The 12,950-nt window shown below is 47.4% G+C and overlaps 1 protein-coding gene across 6 annotated transcripts in view; it reads right to left on the minus strand.

Annotated features, from left to right (window-relative positions):
• The window catches only part of DNM3 (dynamin 3), a 166,779-nt gene extending 158,928 nt beyond the window's left edge, over positions 1–7,851 (minus strand). For all 6 annotated transcript variants that reach the window (XM_033067352.1, XM_033067351.1, XM_033067350.1 and 3 more), the window contains exon 1: positions 7,653–7,851. In XM_033067352.1, coding sequence (XP_032923243.1) covers positions 7,653–7,798 — 146 coding nt within the window. In that variant the 5' untranslated portion in view covers positions 7,799–7,851. The remainder of the gene's footprint in view (positions 1–7,652) is intronic.
• Positions 7,852–12,950: the final 5,099 nt, after the last annotated feature.

Genomic DNA, 12,950 nt, shown 5'->3' on the forward strand with positions numbered 1-12,950 from the left:
CAGTGCTGTTACCAAAAACTCAGAAAAAACGATCTGCTGCTCTTCCTCCCAAATCCCCCTCTCCTGAACTGGGATCCATCAATAGAGACTTTTTAAACAGTAGCACAGTATCCAACCAGTTGTGACACATCCCAGTAAAATCCAAGAACTTTTCAGAAGCACTGTGAAAATACATTTCTCTTCTGTAGTAGACGAGGTGCCAAACTGCACAATTACCTTTTTTGGTACAATACAAGCCCTTTCAGACCATTCTGGAGAGCTGGACTGTAACTGGATTCAATTCCTGTACTACTTCTGGAATATATAACTGCAATATAAAGAGTATGAATTTATTGACAGGAAGACAACAGAAGGAAGGGGGAAAGGAGATTGTTTCCAGAACAAGTTGGAAGTCCAAGTTTCTCAAACAGTTTCTCTTCTCTAGCCATTTTATCCTTTCCTACCTGCCTATTTATCCTTCTCTGAGCACAACATGAAGTCTGTTTAGCTCAACAGTGGAATTTAATATCAGCCGTGATCTCCCATCTCTCTGCTCACCAGAAACTGCATTATTACCACAAGAACAATTTCTATTAGAAGTCTGACCAAGAGTGTTTTGTGCTGCTACTTTCCAGAACACAAACAAAGTCATCAGGCTGCAGGTCTCAGTCCAGACTCCTGAGCTTCTCAGCCTCTCTCCCAGATCTGACAGACACTGAGGATCTTCTGTCAACGTTTGTTTAGCACCTGAATAAATAAACAGGTGAGCACACAAGGGCACAACACTGCCTCTGATGGATTATGCCAAAATTTATTCAGCAGCTTCAGCTTGGCTGATGAGCAGGGCTGGAGGAGAGCCCATTCCCCCTGCCATGCAGCAGAGATGCCTCAGTGGGTCTCATCCTTGCCATGCAGAGCCCTGTGTTCTTTGCAGCTGAGTTACACACAGGCAGCTTCAGAGCATCCCCTAGAGCTGTGCACGGCTTTAGGCACCTGCAGTGCACAGAGTAAACAAAGGACCGAGTGCCTGAGGTTATTCAGGCTTTGATGATCTCATCTATGAGGGCTGAAATCTGTATTACAGCACAGAGAAAATCTCCTGCACACCTGAACAACGAAATCTTAGTGACTTTGCACAGGAGCTAGGATGCAGAAATACCATGCTAGGTACTGAATTAAAAGCCTAACTCCCACACACAAATTATAAAAGCTGACATTATCAGCAGACACTTGGGTTGAAAACCTCTCTTATCTGCAGCTACAGTCTCCTTTACATCCCAGAGGCTATCACAGACAACAGTGCTTGGCAGCACATCAAAGCCCAGCACCAGTTAAATGGGATTTTGCTCCTCTCTAGTTCAATAATGCTGCCTTGTTCATCTCGATGCAACTTGCTGAAGAAAAGGATGCAAGGTCACAGTTAAATAATGCTCATTTCCTGTTCTCAGCATATTTACACTACAGCTTTACACTGCAGACACACAGCAGTAAAGGGATTCCCAGCAGCTCATTACACCTGAGCACAGCAAACATGGGGAATTCACAGACTTCTATTTACTGGAAGGCCTTGTTATGTTCAAAGACACCCCCCCCAAAACAGTAAGGAAACCAAACCAGAAAAAGCCAAAAAGTCTCTCCCCCCCATGCCTGAAATCCAGGCACTGTTTGAGAAACCCATAAATACTTGGAGGAGCATCATCAATTTGCTGTGATTAGCTGAGGGAAGGCAAACCACAAACATGATCTCTCTCAATGACTAAGCTATTGCTGGTGCCTTTTTGGGATAAGGAAACACTGTTCAAAGCAGAATCCAAGGCTCAGTCTTGGTTCCACACAGAAATCTAAATCAGCCATCACTCAAACAAGAGAAATGCACAACAGCAAGTTTTAGACAACAATCCCAGTTATCCCACACTGATTTTAAGATTATATGCTACCATCTTCCTTTACAGATGGAAGCAAGTTAAAACTAAAGGAATAAAGATCGATATTCTACATACAGTTAAGGCATGTGTGGATACTCGTGCAGGTAATACTTAAAAAGCAGTTTGAGGTCACACAGTGGCAGAGAGCAGTGCCCACACTTCCACATATCTGCTGCAAACCATGGCAGCATCACTCCTGATGTTTACTGGTGAATGTCCAAACAATCCCATTGCTAACATCCACTCATCTAAGCTGGAAATCCTTGTGTGCTATTTCATTTACACAGGAAAGTGCCATAAGCTTGAACCATCAGCAGCAATGCCCAGCAAGAAACCGCAAGGCAACAAAAAAGGTGTTGGTTGTTTGTTGATTTCAACACTACAAAAACCCAAGTGTGGGCCCCTTCCTGAATGCAGTGAGTAACAACATTTATAATATTATACAAGAGTCTAGAGAGTCAGGCATTCTGTCAAACTTTCAGAAGTGCCTCTGTATTAAAAACCGGGAAAGTCTGGATAAAGTTAAGTAGATTCCTACAGTCTGAAAAAAAAAAAAAAAGCAAAGAAAAAACCCACCCCACAAACCTCTCCTGAGATGACTGCTCTCCTTTAAAAACCATCAGAGGAATGCAGCCACCTGCAGCACCTTGATGGATTGAACTCCCACTAACTACTGCCACTGAATCTGTAGCACTGATTTCTCACAAGGCACTTGAGACCAGACTGGGGCTTTTTTGAACATTGCTTTTTGCAAGGTTTTGAAGTTTTTCTGATGTCTAGAGCACAGACTTCAAATACTACACTTGTGTTCACTAAATGCTACAATAGCCTGATCGTACCCAGCATGCTGAAGTTGTAGTAAGACTATGTATTCTCACAGGTACACTTTACAAAAGTGAAGTGTTACTTATTGATTTAGCATCTCTAAGCTGCCTGACACGCTGAACTTAAATGCCAGAATAAAGGTCAGAGCTTCCTACACTGTGCCTGCCTCACAGCAGAATACAGCTTTTCTTAACTGGCAAAATTTAAATGCCAAAAATAAAGGAGAGGAATGCTCAAAGTACTTTAGAGGAAAGAAATTACTTTACATGTGGGGTGGTGGTGAAAAAACAGTGTATTTGTTTCCATGTCTGGTTTTTAATACACATTTCCTTTATTTCGTACATATCAATTCTCAAGACCTGAAGAAAAAAATATAAAGAAATTTAAGTCCACAATTGAATTAATTTAAGGACAAAACCAGGCCATCTGTATCCCATCTACACAGCCAGTTTGTTCTTCAATGTATAAATTCAAAAACTTATTCAGGGAAGAAACCCAAATGAGCCACTGTCTCATTTGCTGCTGTTTCTAATTAATGAAATACCCAGAAAATCCTCGCTTTCATTGCACCAGGGAATTTTGATAACCAGGCTAATATACTCAATACTGTACTCCAAGCTGTACTATGGCTTAATTAGTCAGGAAAAGGAGGGGCTGACTCTCGTTTCCAGAAGATCCTTAAGATTATAAAAGAGTACACAGCACCACGTCTCAATTTGTATCTCAGTTTGTATTCAGTTTGACCGCTTAGCTTTTTCATGCCTGTTTCACAAGAGATTTTCTGTAAGAAAGTTTTTCTGTCAATGCCTAGTAACTAAAAGAATAAAATACCTGCACCAATCTTAATACATCTCCCCCAGGAAGCATCAATCTAAATATGTGTCTACATTCTTCAGAGAAATTTTCTGCTCTAGCAGCCAGAGTTAAAGTCCCTTCTCTTCTCCTAATGACTCAACGCAGTCTTTTCACAACCGCCATCTCAAGCAGAACAGAATGAGCTGAGCACACGAGGAATAGTAATTTCAAAAAGAAATAATCACTACATCTGTCATAATAAATAGCTCTACTTACATGCAGTGGCCCTAAGATTATCAAAAGCATCTCAGATCAAAAAGCTGCAAAGCTGAATTACACAATCAGACCTGGGGCTCTTAAAATGAAAGTGCCTGTTTGATTATGACTGACAGGCTTACAATCAGAAGTTCACATCGCTTATAAAACAATTATTTGGCCACATGCAGTTTGTATTCTATTAAGCAGGAAGGGAAGTGAAGAGCTTTCAAGTTGGAAACCTAATTATTAATTTCTTGCTATTTTTAAGAGTAAAACAAGGTTCTGATTGCTGAAGAAGGAGGGCCTGACAAGGTAGCTTGCTGTCTGTGCCCTCAGTTATCTGAAAAACCCATTTGGATATAGATGAAATAATAGCAAGTGCTTTCTCTCCAAATACAGTTTACAGGGATTGCTTCCTGCCATTAGTTTTCTTTTAAGTAACCCTATTATTATCAAAAGCGAATTTGAAAAGCACAAACAACATATAAGCTCCTGGCCCTGAAGTGCTCAGGAGCACAGCAATAAGAGAGGCCAAGTGCCTTCTCCCACTGGCAATCTGCTGGCATTTGTTGTTTGACTCCCCTTTGTGCTTCTGAATTGCTTCCAACCAGCCTCTACCACAAGGTTGCATTAGATCCTTTGCTTCAAACACTGCCTCAACATTTTGGGCACATTTACTCCTGATACAAAGGGAAGCAGAAGGAGGTAGGAAGAACATTTGCTCTTCAGACCAATTCACTTCCTCAAACACACACCGTGAGATCCAGTTATGAACATGTGAAGGTCTAACCTGTAAATGAAAATGACTGCTGTCCTCAGGTGCACTCTGGAATCTCTGTTTCCATCTCAATGTAACCAGAATCTTGAGAGAAAAACCTTCACACACAGTCCTTAACTACCAAAAGAAAACTGTCTCCTTATACACAGAGGAGTAGCAGGTAAAGAGGAAACCCTCCACATTCCTCAGGGGATGCTAATCCAAATAGCCACAACAATGGATACACTGGGAGATTTAACACCGGCTCACAGCCAGCCTACAATGAGACAAGTGGCTGTGGGTGTCACACAATTCCTGCTCAATCAACACCACCATCAATGCAAAGCACATGTGAACCAATCCCACCGTACCCCCTGCCTGCTGGGGTCATTAAGGATCCTGTGTGCACCTGAACAGGCCTTGGTGCTACCCTGGAGGCAGTGATGGATATGTGTCATTCAGCAGGACCTGTGGGATCTGCCAGCACCAGATTGCTCACAACCCTTCTGAAAAATTATGGCAAACGAGATGGTGGATAACCCTGCACAGCCCAACTCTTGATACCACTTGCAAGTTAGAAACCAGTTTCTACTGTCCAAGTGCAAAATAAAACCAGTAATGTTTGCACAACCAAAGATGCTGTGGAAGACTGAAACACCCAAAGTGCTACAGTGGGTACAGACAGCAGGGAGTAACAACCTGATCCTGGAGTTAAAACCACCTTACCAAGCTCACCACAGCTCCACTGACAAATACAGACTAACAACCAGCAGCATGTTCGTAGCAAGACCTTGCCATTCACATGGATACCTTCCTCATACCAGTTACAGCTATTCCTGAAGAAAAGAGATCATCAATGTCTCTCTGAAGGCTAAGAGCTCAAAATCCACTAATGATAACGATTCATGCTGTAAAAAAACAAAACAAAAAAAAACCCACAATCACAAAACAACGAAACAAAAGCCATGAGAATTAATGCTCAAACTTGAGAGCAATGCAAGGACTGTTTTATTGCGATTTCAAAGCTGTGTTACCATCAGTTAAAGCTGGCCCCATGGTTGGCAGAGGTCATGCGATATAGCAGTAACAGAATGAGCACAGCACGGCTCTGCAGGGAGACCTGCTACCTCTACCAGCCCGAGTAAGACAGATGTGGATGAAACAAACTTGTTTGCAGAGAGCAGCTGCATTATCCCATAAAAACAGGAATATCCAAGGGCTTACTCAAAAGAGACACAGGCATTTGTCTGCTGATCTAACAAGCAAAATCCTCCTCTGAGCTCATGGATATTTATTAATCTGGTTCTGAGGGTTCACAACCAAGTTCTCACAGCTTAGCAAGGGCACATCTGCTGAGCACACATACTCAGCCTGGAGGAAAGGCACAAGCAAAACACACATGCTCGAGTCTCATGGAGTAGGTTTGAAGCAATGCAGTTTAATGCCATTTTTGCAACTGGCTCCAAGGTTGCAAGTCGGGAGGTACTACAGATCAGTTCAGGCTAAATCTCAAGAAGTTACTACATAAAACAACCATGTGGAACTCTGAAACCAGGCTGAAAAAATCCAAGTATCAAATCCCATGTGACAGAGATATTCTGATGTTTCACAGTAGCCTGGAATCTCTTCTCTGAAGAGACTGTCTTGAAGCATCTGCAGACTGCACAGTGAATAATTACAGGAGTGAAAAGTTACTGCCCTTAGCTCTCCTTCGGAGTTCCTCCTAGAAGTGCCCACATCTCACTCGTGCAGCTGGTCCCAGCCTCCTGGCCAAGCAGGCCAGATCAGCACAAACTGCTCACTTGCACCTTTTGCTCCAGCCAGGCACATCCCGGCGGCTCAAAAGAACAGCTCCACCTGCGGATCAGACAGAGCACATCCCTCCGGCAGCCCAGCAGCGACAAACATCTGGGAGCAGCGCGATCTTCCATCAGCACAGCTGGATCCAGACACCAACAGCAGCCCACCTCACTCGGCCCCGAGCCCAGGGACCAAAATATCCTCGTCGAAGAGAAAAATGAAGGTGCTTTTTCCCCTCAGCACAGCTTTGTGGACACAGCTCAAAACGTCAAAAGGTTACCAAAATACTTTTTAAGGATTTGTTTAAAGAAAACAGTAATTATTTGATGGCCAATCGTGCTTTCTGAGGATCTCATTTATGTTTTCCAAACTCGAGAGACTCGGCAGTACCATCAACACCAGCAGCTTGCTACAGTCTTCAAGGAGAAAAAAGAGGAGGAACTGACATTTAACACGGTCAGTTCTGAAGGAGATGAAGAACTATACAGTATTTTTATACTGGGGATCAGGAGCTATTGCAGCCTGACACACAGGCTTGTGGAGTGTCACAGCATTTATAATTACCTTCGGTGAAGATCTCCGCACATCCAAGTCCCCCGATCACCGACACACCACAGTATTTCGGCCCCATAATCCGGGCTAGGACCGCAGCATCACCTCCCCCCGGGAGCCCGCAGCTATTAGAGGCAAACGCAGCAGGAACTCCATCAAACAGCACGTGAAGCCCGTGTTTACCTCGGGACGTCTCCAGAGGCACCGCCTGAACCGTCAGGCTTCCCCTTTTGCTGTCAGTGATTTGTTAGAGACGATGCGCATGTTGGACTTGACGATCTTGGAGGTCTTTTCCAACCTTAATGACTCCGTGATTGGAATACCCACGGTGCGAATTTATGTGCGATGGGATGGGAGGAATGAGCCGCCCCGAGCCAGTACACCACCGAAATGAGGGTTTAGGGCTAAAACAGCTCGTTCCTCTCAGGCAGCGGTCACCCACACCCACACGCACACACCAAGCGGGCACACGATCGCGCTCGCCCCGGAGCTTCCCCGCAGCGCGCACATCGCATCACGGGCGCTGCGGGCCAGGGCCCGCCTCGCCACCCCCGAGGCACCGCAGGGGGAGGGACAGCGAGCATCCTCGGTGGGGACACAGCACCCCTGTGGGCTCGGAGCCCCCAGAAAACCCTCCTCGTCCATCCCCGCCCCCACCACTCCCCATCCCCATCGCCGCTCTGAGGGGGGGCGCGCTGCGGGCCGTGAGGGGGAAGCTGGGGCTGGGGGGGCGCGGGGGTGCCGTGCCCGCCACCCCTCACCTGGAGACGCAGTTCTCCAGTACGGAGCTCTTGCCGGCGCTCTGCCCGCCCACCACGGCGATCTGCGGTAGGTCGAGCAGGCAGTTCTGGCCCAGCGCCGCGAAGGCATCCTGCAGCCGGTTAACGAGCGGGATGAGCCCCTCCATCCCGCCGCCTCCTCCGCCCGCCGCCGCTGACAGGTAACGGCCGGCGCAGTGCGCATGCGCGCCTCCCTCCGCGGGCTGGGGGCGGGGCCTCCGCGGGCCGGGGGCGGGGCCTCCATTGTGTGGCCACGCCCCCTCCCGTGCGGCTCCTACGCTCGTCCCTCAATTATCCCACCATTGTCCCACGATTGTCCCCAGATCCCTTCTTCTCCCCGTTGTACCAAAGCCCGTCCACGCTCAGAGTCAAAGGGTTGGATTTATTTATAGTTCTGCACAGAAAGATGGCTGGGTGGGAAATCCACAAAGCTGGCGCGATGAGTGTCGAAAGTTTTCCCTTTTTGTGGATTTTAACAAAGCAAGGTATTGATGTTTATTTGCTCTAAGTTATCTAGTTCGCTTATTAATTAGTGTTCTGGCTTCTATTGGTTAATGATCCTCTTGCTTCCAATGCTAATTAGTCTGCATGCTCAGTCTTTCTTTTGGGTTAGTGGGTTTTTTGGGTCGGTGGTCTGTGAGTCAGTGGTCACAATTTGCCCCTGCTGGGTCTGATTTCAGCACAGTTGTTCAGTTGTTTTTATTAGTGTCTTCCTTATCTTGGGTGTTCTGCCAAATATCCTTGTAGCCTCTAAATTCTGCATTCTTTGTGTCAACTAGGAGTGGTACACCCTTCTACTTCCCTTTGGTAACCTCCCCCTGGGTCTGAGATAACTGAAATATGACGAGCCCTAAACCTTAACATGGCAATTCTACCGACAAGTAATTTGTCTTTCTACCACCTGGACATCACTGAGAGCTTGCTTGTTAGGGATTGTTTTTTCACGGAGTGCCCAGAGGGGCTGTGGAGTCTCTCTCACTGGAGATATCCCAGAACCAACTGGACACAGTCTCGTTCCTGTGCTCTGGGGTGATCCTGCTTGAGCTGGGAGATTGGGCCAGATGCCTCCACTGTGCTCCCTGACAACCTGACCCATTCTGTGATTCTGTTCCTGCCTGAGGACAAGGCCACCTGGGTGCTGGGACATTTGGACATGAGGAGCACCATGCTGCTGCTCTCCCCTGGGAGCCCCAAGCCCAACTGGCCACCCCATCCTGCTGCTGTGGCTGTGGGAAGGGCTGTGGCAATGCTCAGCTGTGGCTCCATGTTCTTCATGCAGTAAAAGCCACTTCTTTATTCCCACAGCTCATTTTATACAATTTTCACAGATCTCATATGCAACTCCAATTGGCTAATAGTTTTCAAGCCCATCACTCCATTGGTTAGTAAAAGGTATTTTACTTGTCCATCAAATCTCTCTATTCCTGAATTTGTTTACGTATTTTCTTTACTGGTTCTCATGGGACAGATCCCACTGCTCACACAGGTGCACTTGTCCTCCACCCTAGAACTTGATCGTTGTGTTAACGACCCCTGTTCTCAAAACAGCTTCACATGGGAACTTGTAACTTAGCTGCACTTAGAAGTGACAAGCCAGCTATTAACCCAGCAGATCAAGGCCTGATTTTATGAAGCCTTTCTTTTAGAATTCTTCTACCTGTCTACAAGGCTCAGCCACAGGCAGGAGTGCTGCCAGGGTCAGGCACGTTCCGAGGAGGAGCTGGATTCAGGCAGGGCTGGCAGCAGGGGTATGGCTCAGGAGGTCCAAGCCATGTCACTGTGTCACTGCAGAGGGCTCAATTAAAAATGCACGCTGAGGCTGAGCTAACAGGCACACAACAGAGGCGAGATTTATCTGCGATTACTGGCAGCAATCACATCGTGAAAATATCCGAAAGGCAGGCTGTGGAGTCCTGCAGTGATAAAAGTTACCCTCTTTATTACAGCACACACTGGCCTGGCTCAGCGTGAAAAGCAAAACAAAAGGGAGCTGTGAACATCCCACAGGCTGATGGAGACTAACGATCTGGAGGATTATCAAAACTTCTTGGCCAGAGCTCTCAGTAAGTGTAAAAAAATTACAACAGCCTGACCCATAACTCTGGAAACAAGTAACAGCTTTTAATCAGCGTAGGGCGGAGATGGCTTCTCCTCACTGCTGCAGTTAGATCACAGCCTCTGGGAAAAGCCTTGCCATCATTTCTGTCTAGTTGGGAGCCTGGGAGTTATTGACATAATTATGCCAATTAGCAGCATGATTATTTCTTTCCCCACAAGCTATGCCAGGAGGCACTGGCCTTCCTCCAGTTCGTGGGTTTCTATGGAGGCTGGAAGTTGGGAAGAACATTCTGAGTGCCAGAGCACTTTGGGCTGCCCCCATGAAATAATTAAGATCCGTAGAAGAGCAGCCTGGCCCTAGGATTGCATCTCCACAAGAAGACAAATGAAGATTGAGAAAGGCACAGTGCCTGGGGAGCAGCACCATGCACACCTTCAAATTGATAATCTCCTTTTCTGTGAGGTCTTTAAATTACACTTTTGTCTGCTTCCATAATTAAAATAAAATAAATTAGGAAAACAACTAAGATTAGGAAAAGTTGGAGTTAATCCCCCAAGTCTGGGACAGTTCCAAACCAAACTTTTTTGTGAAGCAGAGTTAAGTCACTAAGTGCCCACATTTACCCTGCAACTCTATCACTTACAAAATCCAGTCTCCACCCTCCAACAAAAAAAAAAAAAAAAAAAAAAAGCCACAAGCAGCCAAGTATGGATTCCCCCACCTTCTGGAAAAAGCACAAACAATTCCATTATGGATGCTTGTGCCATCATGAGAGGTTTTCCTCATTTTCCCAACAACTCCAAGAGTGCAGGGAAGCAGAGAGGAGAGGCACTGAGCCTATCTTTGGGTCTCTGCTTTTCCTGACTGACTTCTCTGGGCAGCTTGTTCCAAACCCCCATGCAGAGCCCAGCCTGGCTTTCTGAATTTGCCAAGATTCAGAGTGGCTAAATCAAAGGAAACAGGGGTGCTACTAACAGAGACCATTGCAAAGCTTCTTGTAAGAAATAACCCTGAAATACAAGACCCAAATCAGTGCCAGGGGGCCATGCCAGAAATTGTTCTCTGGAAGAGCAATGGGTGCTGCTCACTGGTTAACCAGCTAAACACAATCTGGTTTTACCCTGCTGTGCTCAGTTGTGCCCCACAGTATTTATCATTTCCTTTTTCAGCATGCCAGGCTCAGCAAGGAGAGAAACACCTCTGCCAAACACCTTTCCTGGCGTGGCAGGAAGGGTGGGTGCCCTGCTCCCCAAGGTGACATCCTGACTCCAACAGCATGGCCTGATGTCACCCGCACAGCCTCCAGTGCATTTCAGATCAAGGCTACAGACAGCAAGCTTGTCCTGCCACGACTTTCAGAAAAACAGATGGCAAAAATAGCCTGGCTTCAGGGTGCAGCTGAACCCACAAACTCACTCACTGACACTTCTCCCTAACCAGGCAGCGTGACACTAAAACTGAGGACATTTGGACCAGGTCCCCAGGCTGCTTCATAAACACACGCCAGTGCAATTCCCCCCACGAGAAATGAGTTCTGTGTAAAGCAGCCGAGTGGAGATTTGCAGATCCTGCAGTGAAGAGCCAGCCACGCTGCCCTGCCCGGGGGGAACAGAGCTCAGCAGAGGCTGCATCCCCTCCCCTGACAACAGGCAGGTTCCTTTTCTCCAGGCACCTTCCTCACCTCCTTCTCGCTTCGGACACAAACGCAGAGTTTTTGCAGAGCTTTTCAGGCAGTTGATGGGCACAGAGCAGGAGGAGCTGTGGGCAAGGAGCCCGTGCAGGGGGGAGCTCCCTCTTGGCTCTGCAATGAAGGTGCCAGTCAGCATCGTGCCTGTGCATCTGCCAGGACCGGAGCTCAGACCTGGAAGCTGCAAAAGATGGAATTCAAGCCCGGGAGAGAAAGCCAGAGTGGCTGCAGAGCTGTGATTAGCGTGGTGGCTGCAGCATTTCTCCATGTAAAGAGGATGTGCTTCTGCCTTCCCCCCACAGCCCGGGGCGCTGCTGACTCACTGATCGCAGGACAGCCCAATCCCTGGCCCATGTCTCCTCTCTCCTGCCCTGTGACCTCCAGCCGCATTCTTTAGTCGGGTGCATCGAGTTGCAGGGTAGAAAAAGGGCACCGTGCTGCACTGCAGCCTGCAGAGATGCTTCCCTGCAGCCCTGAGCACCCCAGGAAAGAGCTGCACTCCCTCCCTGCAGCCTGGCAGCACGCCTGCTTCCTTGGCCACAAAGCCTGACAAGCCAAGTGCTTCCCAAGGGAAAATTCCATGGGCAAAACAATTCCCACGTGCTTCCAGCCTCTGGGAGTGGCTGTTGCAGGCCTTGTTGTGCTGGACCATGTCATGCAGCATCCCCAGGCAGTGGGGCCAAGGTTCTGCCCAGCTGAATGAAGGGAATCAGCCCAGAGCTCAGTCCCTGCAGCTTTTGTTGCTGCAAAATCTCTCCCAGCTGCTTGCTGTACTTTGAGCTGATGACAGTATGTCCTTTATCCACCTCCACCCTGTTCCTGAGAGGGAACTGGAGTCTTCTCTTCTCTTCTCTTCTCTTCTCTTCTCTTCTCTTCTCTTCTCTTCTCTTCTCTTCTCTTCTCTTCTCTTCTCTTCTCTTCTCTTCTCTTCTCTTCTCTTCTCTTCTCTTCTCTTCTCTTCTCTTTCTCTTCTCTTTCTCTTCTCTTCCTGTGACACCATATGGGGTGTAGGTATGGCACCCCCTCAGTGCCTGCCTCCAAGTGCCTACCTCCAGCCACCCTGGGCCAAAAAACCTCTCTGCATCCTTCCAAGCTCAGGAAACTTGGGGCTGACCCACAAATTCCCAGTGTCCTGTTTGCTGGAGAGGCAGCAGGACATGGATGCAATGCTCTGAGGAGGGGGTGGACCAGCCCAAAGCATCCCCAGCTGGGTAAAACCTCACACCTGAGCTGTGAGATGAGTTACACACCCGGTTCTTTCTGTGCTGGGAAAGCCAGAAAGGCAAAAAGTAAACATCTCAGTGCCAGTGGAGGTTGCTAAGTGACGGCAGAGCTTGTTTCTATCCCGCCACTGACAGCGTGCCTACGCTGCGAGGGGAGGAAGTGAGGAGTAAGGGATGTAAACATGAATACATTGCCAAAACACTCGACAGAATCACCCTTGCCAAACATATACATTAGCTGCATGTTTTGGCTGCCAGCAGAGGAATATTTACTACATGTCAGTTACTCCAGCCTTGGAGTGTTTTACCTG

This window comes from Catharus ustulatus, chromosome 9 (genome assembly GCF_009819885.2).
Source record: "Catharus ustulatus isolate bCatUst1 chromosome 9, bCatUst1.pri.v2, whole genome shotgun sequence".
Classification (NCBI taxonomy): domain Eukaryota; kingdom Metazoa; phylum Chordata; class Aves; order Passeriformes; family Turdidae; genus Catharus; species Catharus ustulatus.